Source organism: Trichoderma aggressivum (genome assembly GCF_033847375.1).
Source record: "Trichoderma aggressivum f. europaeum strain CBS 100526 chromosome Unknown scaffold_018, whole genome shotgun sequence".
In the NCBI taxonomy this organism is placed as follows: Eukaryota; Fungi; Ascomycota; class Sordariomycetes; order Hypocreales; family Hypocreaceae; genus Trichoderma; species Trichoderma aggressivum.
This window is the reverse complement of record NW_026946384.1, coordinates 235,928-255,871: the sequence shown is the minus strand read 5'-3', so window position 1 is coordinate 255,871 and position 19,944 is coordinate 235,928. Positions and strand designations below refer to the sequence as shown.

Sequence of the window (19,944 nt, the reverse complement as noted above, 5' to 3'; positions counted from 1 at the left end):
TTCAACAGTCCTCGATTTATATCTATCCTTCTCGAGCCTCTTGAACATTGCTCGAACAAGGACCTTGTGGCTATTGGCAGCTGGCAGCCCTGTCCCGATTCTCATGACTGTGAATCTCTCACTCACCCTGTTTGCCCTTCTATTGGAGTCCATTGAAGAGAGAAAGCGTCTTTCCAATGGCTCGCCGGAGGAATTTAGCGGGATCTGGGCCAGAATCAGCTTTTCTTGGCTTCTGCCCTTGCTGAAGATGGGCTACGGCAAAGTTATTACCCAAGACGATTTGCCTAATCTTGACACTAGGCTTCAAAGCAGGTTACTACGTCGCCAATTGATCACAACCTGGTCTAAATGTGAGAACAGATACGGACGCATCTTTGATCCGTATATGTCTTCGTCCGAATGCTAATAGAGTCATTCGCCAGATGATCCCAAAGCTCGACACAGCCTGGTGAAAGCATGTGTTCGCACCCACCTTTCAACCCTACCTTCGGCCATGATTCCCAGGTTGTGTGTCACAGCATTCACTTTTGCCCAACCCTTTCTAGTCGAGACCACCATTAGATTCGTCGGCGATGAGAACGCCAAGTCATATCACGGAAGAGGACTCATCGGCGCATGGGCTCTTGTGCATTTGGGCATTGCCGTAAGTAAAGCTTTGATTAATAAACTCATATATACTAATGGTCTCGATGTAGCTATCAAGATCTCTGTACAAATATGAAAACTCCAGATTCATAGCCAAGCTGAGAGGAGGGTTGATTGCCCTTGTATATCAACGAAGCCTGAATATTCGCACCGCCGACGAGGGAGACATATCTGCCGTCACCCTAATGGGCACCGATATTGAACGCATAGCGAGTGCGATGCAGCTTCTTCACGAAACTTGGGGCTCTCTTGTGGAAATAGCAATTGCATGCTGGCTGCTAGAGCGGCAGCTTTTCCTGGCTTGTCTCGCTCCAATTGCTCTCGTGTTAGGTAAATCTCGCCCGTACCCGTCAAAGTCCGATGCCTTCTCCATGCTAATTCCAGTATCATAGTATTCATTGCCATTACATCGCAAATCTCGGTAGCTACCCAAAATGCACAAGTCGCATGGATAGAAAAGGTCCAAGAAAGACTGCGTGCGACCACATCTCTACTCGGGGATATAAAGGCCATCAAGATGCTTTCGTTACCGCAAGTTGTATCAAGGCTGTTGACGAATCTCCGAACAAACGAAATCAAGACGTCGAAATCATTTAGGAAATTACTTGTTGCCACATTAATGCTCTGTACATCTTCCAAAGTTGTGTATATACCCTCAAACACTGTTACTAACAAACAACATAGCCCTCACGCCCTTGAACCTCGCCCCTGCCGCGACATTTGGCGTCTATGTCGTCATATCCGTCTACTGGACCCACGGATCTTTATTGACGACCCAAGCCTTTACCTCCCTTGCTCTGATAGGTCTGTTGACGGGTCCTGTCATAGTTTTCATCCAGTCCTTGCCCCAGGTTCTGCAATGTGTGGGCAGCTTTGATCGTATCCAGCAATACTGTAACTACGCAGATGTTGACCTCAAAGATGAAAACTACTATGAGCCTGGCCATGTTGACCTACGCGATGAATCCGAAATTCACCTCCTGGCACCTGATAGTCCTCCCGAACCCTTTGATGCTCCGCATGGCGACACCATCTCTCTACACAGCCAGGGCTTTAAATGGAGCAAAAATAGTCCCACAATACTCAAAGACCTTGAGCTCGATATCAGTCAAGAGGCCATTACCGCGATTACTGGCCCAGTAGGAAGCGGTAAGTCGTCATTGATGAGTTGCATTTTGGGTGAAATGATCGACATTTCATCCCCAGAAGGTCGACCAAAAGTATCTCGGCAATACTGCAAACATGTAGCATACTGCTCTCAGCAGCCATGGCTTGAGAACACAACCATTCGTAACAATATCCTTAGCTCATCGCCTTACGAGAAGAAATGGTACGACGAGGTTGTTTCTTCTTGCGGGCTTAATGCCGATCTCAGTCGTTTTAAAAGGGGAGATGAAACGACCATTGGCAGCAGAGGCCTCAACCTCAGTGGTGGACAGAAGCATCGCATAGTCCGTCATGCCCTTTTCTCCGCTAAACCTTCTTGAACAAAATTAACATGATATTCTTGATAGGCCCTAGCTAGAGCCATCTACTCAAAGAAACCGATAGTACTTCTCGACGATGTTTTCAGCAGCATGGACGCCCATACTATTGACGTTGTCTCTTCCCGCTTGCTTGGCCGTGTAGGCCTTCTTCGCAGGCAGCGAGCGACTGTCATATTGAGTACTCACCACCGTATGTTAAATTCTATCCTCAGATGATCTCTCAAATCACTCACAAGACTTTCAGGTAAACTTATGGCGCTTTCGGATACCATCATCATCCTAAAAGACGGGAAAGTCATGGCGAAAGATACCCCGGCCTCCTTGCTTCGGAGCAACGGCTACGTCAACAACCTTGGCATACAGCTTACGACCAATGGAGATGTCACTGAAGCTGCTGAGCCTTCAAAATTGCCGACAGTAGAGGAAGTTTTCGATATTGCCGCGGACGTCGCCATCAACATCTCTGAAGAGACGGATGGTAAGCATGCTGATATTCGGCGTAAAAAGGGCGAGCTCTCCGTGTATGCATATTACCTTGCCAGCTCTGGCTGGTATTTTGTTGTCTTGTATGGCGCAGCGGTTACTGGGTGGATCTTTTGCATAGAATTTTCGAGTGAGTGCTCCAAGATATATTCTCTCCTTTATTTGACAAAAATTAACCATGCTCTAGATGTGTGGATGAAGTGGTGGTCTGCTGCCAATGATTCGGAGCCTGACAAGGATATCTGGATGTATTTCGGAATTTACGCCCTTCTTGGTATTCTCGGCACGTTAAGTGGCTGTGTATGCGCTTGGTAAGATGCACTTCCTCCAGTAGTATCGGGAACAATACTCACTCATATACGCAGGGCGGCTTTCATTTACATCATCTCGCGGTCAGCTGCTCAACTACACTCAAATCTTCTGCAAGCAACGCTCAGGTAGGTAAACGAGCATGAAAGATGCCAATTACGGTGCATTAACGAGTAAACAATTAGAGCACCGTTCTATTCTCGGTCAACAAGAGACCTTGGAGAGCTCCTTAATCGGTAATCCATCAGCTGTCTTTCGCTCAGCATTCCCAGTACTGACCTCGTTCCATCCAGATTTAGCAGAGATATGGAGCTCATAGACATGGAGCTTCCTAGCAACATGGTCAACTACACCTCCAGTTAGTATCCTCCAATATTTGAAGGGCTTAGGCTAATGTATTGTTTCAGCTGTCGTCTTATGTGTAGCCAAAGTCGTCATCATCGCCATTTTTACTCGCTATCTAGGAGTGACAATCCCTTTCTTCGCCATCGTTCTCTATTTCCTCCAGAGTTTCTATCTGCAAACATCTCGCCAAATCCGGTTACTTGCCATTGAAGCACATGCGCCTCTATTTACTCATTTTAGTGAATCAATAGCGGGAGCAGTAACCATCCGAGCATTTGGATGGCAATCGTACCACCAGGAGCGCAATTACCGTCTGATTGATGCTTCACAGAGACCTGTCTACCTACAGAGTTGCATCCAGCATTGGCTTAGTTTTGTGCTTGAGATGATGACTACAGTGTTGGTAGTTCTCCTTGTCTCTACAGTCCTCATCTGGAAAGACAGGTTCGGTCCTGGAAGTGTTGGTGTGAGTCTTGTCACTGTTATCGGATTCAGTGAAGTGCTTGTGCGACTTGTTCAAACCTGGACGACTTTGGAGCCAAGCATCGGTGCAGTATCAAGAGTCAAACGCTTCGCAGAGGAGACGGAGACTGAGGAGCGGAAAGAAAAAGGAGCATACGTGCCAGCTACATGGCCCCAGGCTGGCGCTGTCGAATTTGCAGGCTGGACAACATCTTATGGGTCAGTATCACTCACTGGGATTATTTTGAAAACCATGTCAATTAATATATATCCGCAGCACCACGACAGACTCCAAACCAGTGCTAAGCGGCGTTTCATTGTCGATCAAAGCTGGGAAACACGTGGCAATATGCGGTCGAACCGGCAGCGGCAAAACATCTCTAATACTATCCCTTTTACAGATGACCGAGATTGTCGAAGGCAGCATCTCGATAGATGACGTGGATCTTTCGACTCTCGCCTGCGCAGAATTACGTTCACGTATTAACGTCGTATCTCAAGATCCCTTCCTGATGCCAGGCACCATTCGCTTCAACGTCGATCCCTTGAATGGTGCGTCAGACGAAGACATTACTCGCGCGCTTGACCAAGTACGACTACGGACAATCATTGATGAACAAGGTGGAATAGACAAGGAAATTGATTTATCGTCCTGGTCTTCAGGGCAGAAGCAACTTCTTTGTTTCGCCCGGGCAATGTTGAAGAAGAGCAAGATTCTCATCTTGGATGAAGCAATGAGCAGGTAAACAACTCTCTCTCTCTCTCTCTCTCTCTCTCTCTCTCTCTCTCTCTCCTATATATATATATTTACAGCCCCCCCTTTCCTCGTTTACTCTCGCTGATTTCAATGCTTGCTATGCTATTAGCGTCGACCACGACACGGAGACCATCATGCAGGAAATCGTCGACACGCAATTCAAGGAGTGCACAGTCCTCGCGGTGATGCATCGCCTGGAGCATATTCGCCGCTACGACAAGGCCGCCGTGTTTGGAGACGGCAAGCTGTTGGAATTTGATGCCCCCGGGACACTTTTGTCTGAGGACACGAACCTTGCAAGGCTTTATTCTTTTTATCAGCGCTGATAACTGTGAACTGTATCACCATAATAAGACTACAGCTATTCCTCCAGCGTTACATTTGATGTTTGAATCCCGCAAAGCCTCCAATAACCGCCGAAATCCCCCACTTCCATCGCGGTGCGATCACGGAGCGCCTCCGAAGTTTGACCCCTGGCCGCTTGGGTGGGTACTAGTACCTTGTTCGTATAACAAAATCCGTTTTCGTTTCAAATTGGATGTTGAATTAGTGTGTAAATACGCCCGACATCAGAGAAGCAAGTAATAGATGCCTTGCCGCCGGAACTCTTTGTTCATGAAGTCACGTGGAAAGAAACAGGGCGGCGCGCACAAAATTGTATTAATATATATAGTAACGAGCCTCGTCCCAGTTGGCAGTGTCCATCTTGTTGATGGCAACGATGAGCTGCTTGACACCCAGAGTGTAGGCGAGCAGAGCGTGCTCACGGGTCTGGCCATCCTTGGAGATACCAGCCTCGAACTCACCAGTACCAGCGGCAATGATGAGGATAGCGCAATCGGCCTGGGAAGTACCAGTGATCATGTTCTTGATGAAATCGCGGTGGCCTCGCTTCAAGAAACGAGAAACCCCCACAAAGCATAGAAGACAAGGATTTCCAGGAAAGTGGTAACAAATTGGGAATAGCAATAGCTATACATGGCAGAAGCAGCAGGAAGGCGATGACGAATTGGCAGATGTAAACTCTACGGGCAAGGATTAACAGGAAAGTGGTAATAGATTAAAACGTCTCGACTACCTATAGAAACATGCAGCAGGAGGGAAAGGATAAAGAATTAGGACATGTCAATGAGTATACAGAAAAAGATCAGCAGAAAAGCATTAATAGACTGGGACATCTTAATTATAGGTAACTAGATGTAATGATTAGTAGGGATGCAATCATTAAGCAGAGTATTAATATTGACTAGATGCTCCAGTCTAGCAGATGCAGACATATGTACATGCACGCCGGGTTGTAAATGGATTTCTCCCATGGCCTTGCTTTACTTTAAAATTCCATCTCGACATATGCGATCCTATGGTAACAAAAGGAATCGTCTCCCTCCCGCAGGCAAAACTCTGGCGGCAATAAGGCGTCCAATTAACAAGATGGCCATTTTGATCCGATAGACACGTTATTCTCTGTCTATACTGCCCTTAGGCGAGGTTCATAGGTAGATAGACAAGACAGATAGGTACAGGTAGTAATATTACTCCCCGCCTAACCTTAGTACCTAGTAGTTATAGACTACTTCTCCAGGCAAGCTGTCTCCAAAACCAGCTCTCAACCAAATTTCACGCTCCTTTTACATTCCGTATACACAAATCAATGATAAAAACTTTGCACAAACGGCACTCTAGAATTTTTGGTTCGATTTGTTTATTTTTTTAGGTCTTCAGACGGACATGGAATTAAACTCGTCCACCTGGATCCTTCCCGCCCTCTCTATCTAAAAGCAATGTAGTACAAATAAGGCGACAAGTTTTGAGGAATCATTAGGGCTAAGTGGTTGGGATGCATCTCGCAACAGAAAACGGTCCAATTGCATCACATTTTACTTGGAGAAGTAGTGGTTCTCATCGACGGTACGGCCGCGGATGTACTGGGGCTCTGAGCCGCGGACGTAAATGTCCTCGAAGAGAATGTCGGCCTTGGGCTCGGGGATGGCCATGGCCTCGGCGGCGGCGACCTCCTCGGCAATGTGGCCGCGGGCGGCCTTGTCGATGCTCTTGAGCTCCTCCTCGGTGCTGACCTCCCAGTCGATGATCTTCTGCTTGAGTCCGGCAATGGCGTCGTTGGTTGAGCGCATGCGCTGGATCTCCTCACGGGTACGGTAGGTGGTGCCGGGGTCGGACATGGAGTGACCACCGTATCGGTAGGTGACGTATTCGAGAACCATGGGGCCCTTGTCGGCGGCAGTCCACTCCTTGCCATACTTGACGGCGGCCTTGACGGCGAGGACATCCATACCGTTGACCTTGAGACCGGGAATGTACTGTCCACGCTTGTAGTAGTCGGTCAAAGCAGAGGAACGGGCAGCAGAAGTACCCATACCATACTTGTTGTCTGTGACACCCCTTGTTAGCTCTGCGTCGATCTACATGACGAAGGGGGAGAAAATATCGTTGTTAAAACTCACTCTCGCAGCCAAACAGAGCAGGAAGGTTCCACAGCTTAGCCATGTTGAAGGCCTCAAAGACCTGGCCCTGGTTGCTGGCACCGTCACCGTACAGAATGACACTGGCGTTCTTGCGGCCGGAGTACTTGTGGGCAAAAGCCAAGCCAGCGCCGACAGGGACCTGAGCACCAACGATACCGTTGCCACCGTAAAAGTTCTTGGCGAACATGTGCATGGAGCCACCCTTTCCGTAGGAGATACCCTCACGGCGGCCGAGAAGCTCGCCGATGATGGATCGGACTGAGCCGCCACGCATCATGGCGAAACCGTGGCATCGGTAGGCAGTGATGATGTCGTCCTCCTTGGTGATGGCATGCTCGATACCAACAGCAACGGCCTCCTGACCGGTAGACAGGTGGCAGAAACCGCGGATCTTCTTCTCCTTGTACAAGCGATCGGCAGCCATCTCCATCTGTCTGAGCGATTATTAGTACTGTCCGCGGCAGGCGACTCTGGAGGTGCTTCTTGCTGCATACCTGATGGCGACCATCTCGTAGTACATTTGCTTCAGCTCCTTCTTGGTCACCTCAATCGTGTAAGGCGGAGGGTCCAGCTCGTAGGTCTCGAAGCTCTCGTCGCTGAGGGTAACCTGGAAGGGCTCATCATCGGACTATACCGGATGGTCAGTCAGCCGCCGTTTTCGCGACGCTTTCCGCTGCCATTGGGCCTGCACAACGGATTCCTGCAATACAATTCCACCGCATCGCCGCACATTCCACGCGGGCAAAGGGGGAAAAAAGAAAAAAACGCATTGAGCATAAACATACCTTGGGCACCGACTGGTTCAGAGACGCTGAAGCGGCATCGGTGGTGACGGAGCGGGCGGCGACGGCAAAGGCCGCAGGGGCTCGTGTGCGCAGAGGCAGAGCCCGGGGGACTCGAAGAGCTGCTCTGGAGAACATCGCGACGGCGGGCGTCTCTGGGGAGTTCTGTGGAGGGAATTGGCGAGGAAGATGGCAAAAGGTCTCTCCAAGCTAACAAGCTTCCGAAATTTCGCAGATGTTGAGGTTGGAGGTTTGATTGTTGGATGGCGCTAGGCCGGGAGGGGACTAGGGCGGGATTTTCACGGCGTGGGGCACGAAAAAAAGAAAGAAAAAAGGACAAGTACGGTAATAATTGGGCCGCAGATACTCCGAGATAGTGAGTTGCTCTGGAAGACTGAAGCTGGCTACCCTAGAGCGCGGTCACGTGAACACGGCGCGTCTCGTGATAGCCCCCAGAAACGCGGGACTCAATTAACGCGATTCTGCCTGCTGAAGCGCGTCATGCTATCAACTGGGCTGACCAAAAAGAGCTGTCGGTGCCTAGGCACCACCACTAATCCGACCAACATTCTTCATCATAAATACTGCTCCGTTTTCGCCTTTGGTTGCCTGAGATTTCAATCGTCTCAATTGATTCGCCGTCAACCGTCTCTCCTCCCGTCCAGCTCTACAAGAGCATTCTATAACGTCATGGCTCCGAAGCAGGCGACTCTGGGGTATGTGAAGTCGACACAGCAGACAATTGGGTGTGTGGGTGGAAACATCGCGGTCAATGCGAGTTTTACTGATCACGATGGGCGTCTAGGAAGTTCTTTGGGGCAAAGACTGGTGCGCCGGTAAGGCAGACGACGCTGGCTTTTGCAACCAAGGCGGGGAGCAAGGAGGCTGCCAAAGAAAAGGCCGAGGAGGACGGATCTGAGGGTGACGCAAGTACCAAAGAAAATTCTGATCCAGAAAAGGGTAAGATGATTTGTTGCTTGCCTTTGCTCAACCACAGTTGACTCATCGGTGAAAGATTCCAAAAAACGGCCGCGATCACCAAAGAAGAACAAGGAAGCAAAGGCAGCAGATGTTGAGCCCAAAGTAGACGAGGATGAGGATGACGCCCCTGTTACGAAAAGACTCAGACGGACACGGGTCAAGATTGAAGATGACGAAGATGAGGCTCCCCAATCACCCCCAAAATCGACAATCAAGGAAGAAGCTCCGAGCAGCCCTCCCGCAAAGAAAAAGAGATCGCCGAGCCCCAAGTCAAGCCCCAAGTCAAGCCCCAAGTCGAGGTCTCAATCGCCGAAGCCGGCTAAAGTAACAAAGGAGAAGAAAAATGCTGCGGTTGAGGAGGATGCCGACAAAGTTATGAAGGATGAGGAGTCTTCAGAGTCAGCATCAGAGGTTGAGAGCGATACGGAAGAAAAGAAGGCTGTCACTGCCAAGGCGCGCAAAGCTCAACAGACAATGCTCCAGAAACATGAAAAAGACCCGTATCCCGACTGGAAGGCCGGAACCCCCGTACCATACGCGGCTCTTTGCAAGACATTCTCTCTCGTTGAGCTGACCACGAAACGATTGATCATTATGGAGCACTGTTCGCGCTTCCTGCGTCAAGTCATGCGGCTCACTCCCGACGACCTGTTGCCTACGGTTCTCCTCATGATCAACAAGCTCGCTCCTGATTATGCAGGCATTGAGCTCGGCATCGGCGAATCTCTCATCATGAAAGCTATCGGCGAAACCACTGGAAGAAGCCTGCAGGTTATCAAAGCCGACCAGAAAGAGATCGGCGATTTGGGTCTTGTCGCTGTGAAGAGCAGATCAACACAGCCGACCATGTTCAAACCCAAGCCGTTAACCGTCAGAGGTGTCCATCAAGGATTGATGGGCATCGCCACAGTAGCTGGTAATGGCGCCCAAGGCCGCAAAGTCGACGGCATCAAGAAGCTCTTATCTTCCTCAGATTCTCACTTGAAGGAAAAGGTAGACATCACCAAGGATAAGGGCGGCCCGAGCGAAGCAAAATACATTATCCGATTCTTGGAAGGAAAGCTTCGACTTGGTCTGGCAGACAGGACTGTTTTGGTTTCGTTGGCCCAAGCCGTCGTGGCCCACGAAGCAGAAGTCAAGGGCAAGATACCCAGCACCACGGATTTGGAGAACGGGGAGTCTATTCTCAAAACAGTTTACAGGTTTGTGCATATTGGAACTTTTTTTTATTTTTGAGGCTAATCCAAGATAGTGAGCTGCCAAGCTACGATGTCATCATCCCAGCTATGCTCCAGCATGGAATTCTCAATCTGAGAGAACACTGCAAGCTCCGGCCCGGTGTTCCCTTGAAACCTATGCTGGCCAAACCAACCAAGGCCATTACAGAGGTTCTGGATCGATTTGAAGGTCAGACATTTACATGCGAGTACAAATACGACGGCGAACGTGCTCAGATTCATTATGTGGCCAAGGATACTGAACAAGGTTCCGGAGTTTCGTCCATCTTCTCTCGCAATTCCGAAGATCTATCCAAGAAATATCCTGACGTTCTGGCGAAGCTCACTACATGGGTCAAGGAAGATACAAAGAGCTTTGTTCTTGATTGCGAGACCGTGGCGTGGGATATGTTGGAGAAGAAGGTACTGCCCTTCCAGCAACTCATGACTCGCAAACGAAAAGACGTCAAAACTGAGGACATCAAAGTCAAGGTTTGTGTCTTCGCCTTTGACCTGCTGTATTTGAACGGAGAGGCTGTTGTGGAAAAATCGCTTCGTGAGCGGCGGGAACTTCTCAACACTGCGTTCGTTCCCATTGAAGGCGAATTTGCATTCGCAACGCACATGAATGGTCAAGAGCTGGACGAGATCCAAACGTTCTTGGATGAGAGTGTCAAGGCATCTTGCGAGGGTCTGATGGTGAAGATGCTGGATGGCAAGGAGAGCGGATATGAGCCCAGCAAACGAAGTCGAAACTGGCTCAAGGTAAGCAGGATTCTCTGCATCAAAACCACTGTACTCGGGTTTACTCTAACGCTGCGAAACAGATCAAGAAGGATTATCTCTCCGGCGTCGGCGACTCCTTGGACCTTGTTGTCTTGGGAGCCTACTACGGCAAGGGCAAACGAACATCCGTCTACGGGGCTTTCTTGCTGGCGTGTTACAATGCTGCCACTGATACGTACGAAACGGTCTGCAACATTGGCACTGGTTTCTCAGAACAAGTCCTTGAAGATCTCCATGCTCAGCTCTCGCAAATCACAATCGCTCGCCCCAAGCCGTTCTACGCACACTCTGCAGGCGGACAGCACCAACCCGACGTCTGGTTTGAGCCACGCTACGTATGGGAGGTCAAGACGGCAGATTTGACGCTCAGCCCTCGCTACAAGGCTGGATGGAAAGAGGGCGTTGACCCGGCGGGCGAGAAGGGCATCAGTCTGAGATTCCCGCGCTTCATCAAAATCCGGGATGATAAAAAACCCGACGAGGCTACCTCCAGCAGACAGGTTGCGGAGATGTACAGGAAACAGGAGAGCGTGACGAAGAGCAAGGGCCCGTCGGTGGATGACGACTTTGAGTATTAAAAAATAGAGGTTTATTGATGGGGAAACTACATGTACCGATATTTTACTTTGGGCGGCGGGTTTTTTTGGGGTTCATATTTAGGGGTTGCTTCTTCTGTATGAGTTATGAGATGCATTGATTAGATACTCTGCCATTGCATATTATTCATGATTATTCATTTTCTGGGAAACGATTCTGCTTGCTGATGCCGTTCATTCCGTGATATTCATCATGTATTCAACATTACGGAAAGCTTCCAGGATCATGTCTACAAATCTAAAGAAACTCAATGTACCGCAACCCAACCTTTCCAACTCCATATTTCTCCTTTATAATATCGATCCCCTGTCAGTATCATCCGCATCATCCGGCCTCAGCAGGCCCCTCTGCTCCTCATCTCTGCCTTCGTCCATGATGCCGCTCTCCTGCTCTCTCGCCCCATGTCCAGCCCCGGAAGAGGAAGAGAAGGCGGTGGTGCGTCTCGTCTCGTCCGCCCCGTTGAGGACGTACCATATGTCCTTTTTGGTGAGCAGACCCTGCAAGACGCCACGGTCTGTGAAGAGCATGTACCGCAGGCCCAGCTTCCGGAAGTACGACACGACGAGATGCAGAGGGGTGCGAGACGGCAGGGTGAGAGGCGTCTGGTCCATCCACGGCCGCAAATCGAGCGAGGTGCGCGGGTCGGCGAGGGGCTGGTGCGAGAAGTAGGCCTCGGTCTCGGGGGGCAGGCTCCGCGGAGACTGGGACGCCGTGTTCAGGTTATAGCTGAGCTCGGCGCGGGAGATGTAGCCCAGGAGGATGGCCTCGCGAGGGTCGGAGATGACGGGGAAGCCGCGGTGGGGATGCATCTCGAGGATGCTGCCGAGCGAGGCCATGGTGTGGCCCGTGGCGGTGAGGACGACGAGGTCCTCGATGCGCGTCATGATCTCGGCGACGGGGACGTCGGGGATGGCCACCTCCTCGCTGTTGTCGAGGAACGGGTATTCGTTGAAGTGAATCCAGGACTCGTAGATGCCGCGGCGCGAGAAGGCGTCGCCGACCCATTTGGAGATCATGACGGCGACCATGATGGGCAGGACGTACGTGAGGGCGCCGGTGAGCTCGAACATGATGACGACGATGGAGACGGTCATGCGCGTGACGCCCGCCAGAGCTGCCGACGCGCCGACGATGGCGTACGTAGCGGGTGTGATGCACGGGACGTCAGGGGCGCAAGTCTTGAACAAGAAGAAGCCGCGGGCGTTGTCTACCCAAATCTCCATCAAGATGCCCATGGCACGGCCGACCAAGGCGCCAATGGCCATGGACGGCAGGATGATTCCGGCGGGAATCTGCAGCCCAAAAGTAATGGTGGCAAGGAGGAAGCCGACGAGGGCGGCAAAGATGAGGAGAACAATGGTGCCGGCCGATGCCGCGCCAGTCTTGCATAGTCCAATCTGGTCATCGAGGTTCTGGGAGCACTCGGTGAAGAGGTTGGACACTAGATCAGACGTCTGGAACTTCATGTAGTGGTTTGGGTAGTTTACAAGGGCAGTGAGGAAGGCTACGGCGAGGACTTGGGTGATTGGGCTCGGGAGCCAGGATTTGGCCTTTTTCCAGCGAGCGACGGCCATGTTGGCCTTGATGAAGAGACCACCGTAGACGCCCTATATGATCCAATCTCGTCAGTCTATGAAGAAAGGGGCAAGACGAGAGCGAAACGTTACTTACACCAATGATACCCAGGATGGCATACGGCAAAATCTCAAAGCCTTGCCAGTCATGGCTATACTTTGTCTGATACATGACAAGTTTGCCCGACCTAAAGGGGTCAAAGGCCTGAAGAATGACGGCGGCGGCCATGGCGCAGACGAAACTCTGCCACATGGTCTTGTCCGGGAAGAAGTAGGAGATTTGCTGTTTCGGAAATCAGACCGCCGCAATCTTGGTGCTGTTTGGATTTAATGGGTTTTCGTACCTCGAGACTGAATAGCACTCCTCCTATGGGGGCTCCAAAAGCGACTGAGATGCCTGATGCTGCCGCCGCTGAGAGGACTTCTCGTTTGCGAGCTATGGTGGCCAGGTCAGTGGATGACGCGAGACAGCAGCGGTCCTGAACCCAGTGGTTTTTTTCATACCCTCATTGTCATTGATTTTAGAAAAGAGCTTTATAAAGATGTTGGCGCAACAACATGCTACATGCACCAGAGGGCCCTCCTTTCCTAGCCACATGCCCGAGGACACAGCAAGAACCTGCCCGAGTCAGCGTTGATAGTAACAGAGTGAGATACTAGACAAGTCTTACCAAACCAAACGACTTTGTGACCAGAGTCCATGGGCCCAGAAACTTGCGAATGACGAATCCTCCGAGGACGGTCTTGATCTCGGGGATACCACTGTGCTTAGCATGGATGGCATATTCCTGCACGAGCAGCGCCGCACAGTATGCGAAAAGGACCTGTCCAGGCATCGAGTCAGTACATCCCAGAAGCCCGTCAATGCAAAGGCAATGAATGAATGCCACGTACCCCAAAGGCCAGGAAGAAGAAGTACTCGATGAACCACTTGCCCGCGCCCGAGTGGATGCCCAGACCCTCGCTCCAGAACCTCCATCCGGCGCACTTGGAGCCTTGGTCGTAGCCATAGCAGCAAAAGTTCTTGTTGAGATAGAAATGCCCGCCCTCGGGGCCGCTGGTGCAGAAGCCAAGCTTGATGTCGCCCAGCCAGTCGGTGGTGATGTCGATGAGCGCCGCGATCACGCCGACCGCCAAGCCCGTCAACAGCAGCACGATCCAGACCTGGCTGGCGTCCAAGAGGTGCCTGACATAGCCAATGATGCCGCCGCCCGAGCTGGAGCCCAGCACGCGCAGGCGCTGCCGCTCCTTTGTGTATTCGAAGATCCAGTCGATGGCCGTCAAGTCCTCGTAGCCGACTCGTCGCCCGGGGCCCTCGGCATACCAATCGTGGGCGAGGCCATCTTTCCCATCTTTCGAGCTGGCGGCCGTTGCGCTTCCAAAGATGTGCTCCCGCAGCGACCCAGAGACGCTGTTGAGCGAGTCGGACGGCTGATGTCTGTGTCTGCTGGAAGGGCGCTGCTGCGGTCGCGGCGGCGATGCGGACGAGGAGCCCGTCAGCGTGGAAAATACGCGCAGCGGGTTAGACAGCAGCGCGGGCTTCTGCTTGCGCTTGAAGGACAGCGGCGCACCGAGATGGCCATGGATCGGGTCGTCGTCGAGGATGTCGCTGTCACTGTCGCGATGGTGATGGTGGTCGTCGAGGAAGTCGAGCTCGTCGGACGAGTCGGGCGTGATGATGGCGGGCGTCTGGGAGGATGATGAAGCTGCAGGCAGATGCTCGTGGGCTCCAGACATGATGCGACAGCTTCTATCACATCTTCTGCTGAGCGAACCGAAGCTTCGTATTGATCTCGAATCGCCGTTGGAGGAGCTGAAACCAGCAGCGCAAGGGCGGGCTCTGGAGGGACGGATGGTGATTGGCCAGAGGGGCTTTACAGGCCATTTGCACAGTGCTCTGCGCCTGGACTCCAGCGAGAGGGCCGCTTCTTACAGCTTCAGTGGCTTCGAATACCTTCATCTTCACGTCTTGAATCACATTAACAACTGGACATTGTTCTGTATTCTTTCATAAAACTCCTCTCATCAAGCTTTTCTTCTTCCAACAACCATAGATCATACTGGAACTACAATGCGGATTCTGCGTCGTATCGCATAAGTGGCTTATCCGTCATCACCTTGAACAGCAAAAAAAAAAAAAAAAAAAAAAAAAAAAAGAAAGAAATTCAGAAATCCAATATCAAAATGGATTCTCAAGGCGACAAAGCAGAAGCATCATCATCTACCACATCCAACGCCAATCAAGATGAAGTCAGCGTTTCTAAAATTCAAACTCTTCTCAAGGCACAAGACGATACCCAGCGATTCGTTGGATTAGCCCTTCTGAAATCCGTCCTGGACAACTCGCCAGGCCTCCAGCACAACGATGAAGTCCTTCAGAGATTATGGGACAGCATCCCGGCCAAATTCCTGGACAGACTATTACGCACCGGATCAAATCCCTCGAAACGGGACTCCAAGGAGATGCTCGACTTGGTTGTGTCGGTTTTGCATACTTTTGTTGCTCTGTTGCCTGCTGAGGCGACGTCTCAGCCCAAGTTTACAGATAGAATCCCCAGACTCGTCGGTGCCGTATTATATGGGTTCGTTTGTCATTCGACTGCCTCTGATGCACTCGCTAAACCCCTGAATAGATCAGAAGAAACGGTCAAGATGCTTTTACAGGTGCTTCACGCCCTCGCGAGTTCTCAAGAGGGCGCCATGGCACTCGTAAAAGTGGAAGACTTGAGCTCCATTACTGAGATTGCACCGTCACACTCCGTTGCAATGGATATCCTGCGACATGCTTGGCTAAATGCCATGGTGGTCGTAGATGACGCATCATACTTGGCTAGTCGCATAGATCGCAACGTACAGTCTCTGGTGTCCTCATTCCGAGGCACCGATGCTGTGACATTTCTTGAGTTTCTAGGGCTTCTGCTACGGCAAGCAAGCTCAGAAGTAAGTCGAATTTCACTACAGTCCAGAATGTACACATACTAATAAGGGGTGAAAATTGCTCGCTTCAGATCATTCCGCCAAGTCCGAAATGGCTCAACTCAGCCATCAACTTCATTCGAAATCTAGTAACCAGTCGGCCAAACTCTGCGGCCCGGTCAGCGTACACGAACGCCGCCGCATCCCTCCTTCGGGTGTATCCCAAAGAAGCCTCGGAGTTGATATTCAAGCCTGAAAAAAGCGACCAAACCCCATTCTCCTATCTATTCGTCAACCTTCTTCTCATCGATATCCGGTCATCAGCACCATTATTGCTAGAACAGCTCAACAAGCCTGACTATCCAAACACCTCTCGAAGGCTCGCTTCTGCTTTTGACGTTGTATGCATCTTCATTGGACATTTGGTTCGCTCATTAGAGGATGAGTCGCTCGAGACCCTCATCACGTCACCGGACAATCTCCTCAAGCTCCGCAAGGGCATATCCGAAACCATGTCTGTCACCATCGAGTACCTCCGTGATCGATGGGACGCCACATTCGCCGGAGCCATGGGGCTACATCCAGATGCTCGATCCGGAAAGGCAGAAACTTCAATGGGATCACGGTTTACCCTCACGTGGGACTCTTTAGAAAATATTGCTGACGAGGACCCCTTCATTCTCTCCGCCGTGAGGGCTCTCGCCATCTGGCTTCGCGAGGACGAAAACGACATGATAAGGAAAGAGGCCACCGGCTTGACAGACATGTTTATGGACCTCTACCGCGGCAGTACAACCGAAAAGCTCGATTTCCGGTCTCCCATCCTCGTCGCCCTCGAAGGTCTAGTAACATTCGACAAGGGCCGAAATATCCTTCTTCAGAACGACGGCTGGAAGACGCTCAGCAAAGACCTTGTCGAAATCCTCCAGCAGGACGCCTCCACCATTAGTGAGGACGAGACTTCTCGGGGCATCGAAATCGTTCGTGTGCTGCTCCAAGTTGCAGAGCAAAGCGGCGACACCGCCGAAGAATGGATGAACCTCATCACGGCTGCGGCTGCGTGGGATGTCTTTAGGGAGCAGCAGGCACATCCTCTGGTTTTGGAACTTCAGGTTGCGGCTTTGCAGCTTTGCTGTGCATTGTTGATAAAGGCGAATATTGGTATGAGGAAGAGATTTGCGCATTCGATTAGTGCGCTTGTGGGTATTGCAACGCAGCTGGGAGGAGGGATACCGAAGGATAGCTTTTTGGGGGAGGGTATTGACGATGTACTGAATGTTCTGGGGGGATTATCACGTAGCATATGAAGACATGGGGTACAGAACAGCTCGCGGAAAATAATCAAGCCAATATAGAGTCGAGATACAAATACTCTGCCCGACACTTGATACAGCACTTCAGTGTATATACCGCTAGTAAACAAAAATGTTATCACCACCTCCTCCAACGCATTCTCTCCCATCACCTCGCCTCAACAGCCTCCATGCTCACAGCTTCCTTTTCTGCCACAGCCGCTGCTGCCGCCTTTGCCCGCTTCTTCCGCGCCCTCCTGATTTCAATCTCGACGTGCTCCATCTCGGCGTTGACAGAGATGAGCCGCGGGATGACCTGCTCCACGGCCTGGATAGAGAGAGTCTGGGCGGTGCGAAGGGGAGCGGGGGCCAAGAGGCCGAACCAGCGCAGAGGGTTGTCAGTTGCCTTGTTTGTCTTTATCTTCTCTTCTTTCTCCCCATCCTCGCCTTGGTCCTCTGGGTTCTGTCCATCCTGAGGATTGGCTTCAGGGTTTTCCTGGCCAGTGGTAGTGTCCGCTTTGTCTCCATCAGAGCTGTCCTCGTCCTCTTTTCGACCCTCGTCATCCACAATGGAGTTTAAGCTCTTGATTGTGAATTTTGGTACATCATCTTCTCCAGGCGTGATATCCAACACTCTTAATGCGCGCATCCTCTCGTCATAGTGGTCCCGGCCATATCTCATGCCCCGCTCGCCAGCAAAGTTGGCTCTGGCAATGTTCTGGAACACGCCCGCCTGAAGCTTCGACAGCTCCTCTCGCAGGCGCGAATATTCGTCTATTAGGGTTAGATAGCGCTCCAGGAGCGAGTCAATGTGTTGTTGCTCCATGTTGAGAGGTTTTTTTTTTTCTTTGGTTTTGGTTGGGCAGCTTGGGTGAGGTTGAGGTTGAGAGGTTGACGTCAAAAAGGCAAAGTCTCGGGATTCATGGTGGGGGGTTTGAGCTGAGCCACCTCATTTGACGATGTAATCAACTCTATCTTGCTCTTTGGGGGGCGGATTGCCACGGTGTTGTTTTTGGGATTTTGCCTATACACGGATTTGCAAAGAGGGGGGGAGTGTGGAATTCTATCGACTGCCTAAATCTAGTCCGCGATAATAGAAATTTGTTGTAATGTAGCTTTGTAGAATACAAAATTAACCATCATGGCGTGCGCGAGTGTAATGAATGTACATGCAGTTCGAGGCTCTATCTACCTCCTCACAGTTTATCACATTCATTGATATGCTCATCATTTAGACTAATCAGTTACAAAGAAGAAGCATATTAGACGATTTAATCAAATAGGTGTCATAGGGGCTCTGTTGTCGATGCCATTCTGCACGCCTCACAAGTCCTCCATTGTAGGGTATGTAACCTCGCTACAGAGAAATCAATGCTAGCCAACTTGTGTAATTCCCACTTCACATCTTCTGCATCATCCCATTCTTACCTATTGTTAGCAACAGACGCTCCGACACTCTGGAATACAAGGCGAGCAATCACATCGCACAATCCTGACACAGAAGCTCATGGCAGCCGCGGTGGAATTGCGGGCAATTGCATTCATCTTGCCGCCTCCGTGATCTAGAATACGGACGCGTTACACCATCATCAGGGTTCCAACGTGCAAAAAAAAAAAAGAAAAAGAAAAGAAAAGAAAAAAAAAAGACGACGACGACACCCTCTCCAGCAGTAGGCGGCTCTCACCGAAACCGGTGAACTGCAAGAGTTGCATCTGCAGAGTAGCACGACAGGGAATCTGGTGTGGTCAGGTGCATATGGCGGCTACGTGCAATCTACAACTCCCCTTCATTTTACCCAAGCACGGCTCCATACGAGGTAATACTGGGAGCTGCATCTGTGGCTTGGAAACAATCGGATGATTGCCGTCTGGTGTGTTTCGTACCGTGCTAAGGAGATTACCTATGTTTGATTGCCGACGCAGGAGATAGATGAGAGGACGGGGGGTCCCCAACACGAGCCGTACTTTTTACACATCTCATCGGGTTGAATCAGTGAGAGCATGGAGTACAGGTACTATCCATACTATGATACTGTAACTTTGTTGGTAGTGAGCTCTCGTTCATTTAAATTACACAGGCGCCAAAGCTAGAGCTCCAACGGTAGATCGAGACAGGGATGTGAAGGAGAGCACGAAAAAGAAGCCACAACGGTTGATTTCGTTAGATGGCGGGAAACGCCTCGCTAGGAGAAAAAAAGCATATCTCGTTAAGGAGGCAGCTCACGTGCGCCATTAGACGAGGAGAGAAAAGACCACACGCAAGGATCTGGAAGCCACAAGAGGGCATGGAGCATCGTTGATAGGGAGAGAGACTTGAGGCCTGGCCGTTAAAAATAGTTTACACGTTTTTGTATCGTTCGTTTCTTTTTGCTCCCCTGCCTGCAAGAGGCACGCGCTCTGGGTAATAATCTTGCCTCAGCGAGATGATGGCAATGTCGATACTATTTGATTTTGCGTCTCTCTCTTGTCTCTCTTTTTGTTGCCTGTCACGGGCAGTTCGGAGCAGATGAGGCAGGGCCGCTGCTGGCTGCATGGGCTGAAACTTGGGGTTTGCAGTAGCTGGTTTGGCAGATGGGCTTGCAAGGGGCCCGGAAGGAGCCCCGAGTGCACGATCCTGGCGATTGGCTTCCCTACTTTGGCCTCTTGTTTTTTTCTTTGATTGTTTGATGCAGTTTTACGCTGTACGACTCGAATGTGTGTCGGCCAGAAAAGGGTTTTGTGTGGCGTTGAGAGCACGCAATCTTGTGTTACTTGGGCCATGGAGAAAGGAGGCAGAAACAGAGCCAACTGCTAGGTAGTACTTGATGCTTCCTCTGCGTCTGAGATGT

General features: G+C 50.9%; 7 protein-coding genes across 7 annotated transcripts; 3 read left to right on the top strand and 4 right to left on the bottom strand.

Moving 5' to 3' along the window:
* Positions 1 to 493: 493 nt before the first annotated feature.
* Positions 494 to 4,814, top strand: Triagg1_5268 (uncharacterized protein; the record flags this gene model as incomplete). Its single annotated transcript, XM_062899763.1, has 13 exons — positions 494 to 643; positions 696 to 975; positions 1,038 to 1,271; positions 1,330 to 1,794; positions 1,852 to 2,096; positions 2,160 to 2,322; positions 2,377 to 2,745; positions 2,803 to 2,926; positions 2,981 to 3,052; positions 3,218 to 3,282; positions 3,350 to 3,950; positions 4,009 to 4,473; positions 4,598 to 4,814. The coding sequence occupies 13 exons, from the start codon at positions 494 to 496 to the stop codon at positions 4,812 to 4,814; spliced, it is 3,450 nt and encodes a 1,149-aa protein (XP_062755742.1).
* Positions 4,815 to 5,148: 334 nt separating this feature from the next.
* Positions 5,149 to 5,352, bottom strand: Triagg1_5267 (uncharacterized protein; the record flags this gene model as incomplete). The annotated part of the gene is made up of 1 exon (XM_062899762.1): positions 5,149 to 5,352. One exon carries the CDS (start codon positions 5,350 to 5,352, stop codon positions 5,149 to 5,151), a length of 204 nt encoding a protein of 67 aa, XP_062755741.1.
* A 1,013-nt stretch (positions 5,353 to 6,365) lies between these two features.
* Triagg1_5266 (uncharacterized protein) lies at positions 6,366 to 7,891 on the bottom strand (the record flags this gene model as incomplete). Its single annotated transcript, XM_062899761.1, has 4 exons — positions 6,366 to 6,877; positions 6,951 to 7,405; positions 7,466 to 7,599; positions 7,757 to 7,891. 4 exons carry the CDS (start codon positions 7,889 to 7,891, stop codon positions 6,366 to 6,368), a joined length of 1,236 nt encoding a protein of 411 aa, XP_062755740.1.
* Positions 7,892 to 8,443: 552 nt separating this feature from the next.
* Triagg1_5265 (uncharacterized protein) lies at positions 8,444 to 11,315 on the top strand (the record flags this gene model as incomplete). Its single annotated transcript, XM_062899760.1, has 5 exons — positions 8,444 to 8,499; positions 8,559 to 8,713; positions 8,769 to 9,936; positions 9,987 to 10,716; positions 10,779 to 11,315. 5 exons carry the CDS (start codon positions 8,444 to 8,446, stop codon positions 11,313 to 11,315), a joined length of 2,646 nt encoding a protein of 881 aa, XP_062755739.1.
* A 309-nt stretch (positions 11,316 to 11,624) lies between these two features.
* Triagg1_5264 (uncharacterized protein) lies at positions 11,625 to 14,645 on the bottom strand (the record flags this gene model as incomplete). The annotated part of the gene is made up of 6 exons (XM_062899759.1): positions 11,625 to 12,941; positions 13,006 to 13,191; positions 13,253 to 13,344; positions 13,413 to 13,527; positions 13,580 to 13,732; positions 13,803 to 14,645. The coding sequence occupies 6 exons, from the start codon at positions 14,643 to 14,645 to the stop codon at positions 11,625 to 11,627; spliced, it is 2,706 nt and encodes a 901-aa protein (XP_062755738.1).
* A 447-nt stretch (positions 14,646 to 15,092) lies between these two features.
* Triagg1_5263 (uncharacterized protein) lies at positions 15,093 to 17,131 on the top strand (the record flags this gene model as incomplete). The annotated part of the gene is made up of 3 exons (XM_062899758.1): positions 15,093 to 15,490; positions 15,542 to 15,848; positions 15,917 to 17,131. 3 exons carry the CDS (start codon positions 15,093 to 15,095, stop codon positions 17,129 to 17,131), a joined length of 1,920 nt encoding a protein of 639 aa, XP_062755737.1.
* Positions 17,132 to 17,285: 154 nt separating this feature from the next.
* On the bottom strand, positions 17,286 to 17,942 carry Triagg1_5262 (uncharacterized protein; the record flags this gene model as incomplete). The annotated part of the gene is made up of 1 exon (XM_062899757.1): positions 17,286 to 17,942. One exon carries the CDS (start codon positions 17,940 to 17,942, stop codon positions 17,286 to 17,288), a length of 657 nt encoding a protein of 218 aa, XP_062755736.1.
* Between the last annotated feature and the right edge of the window lie 2,002 nt (positions 17,943 to 19,944).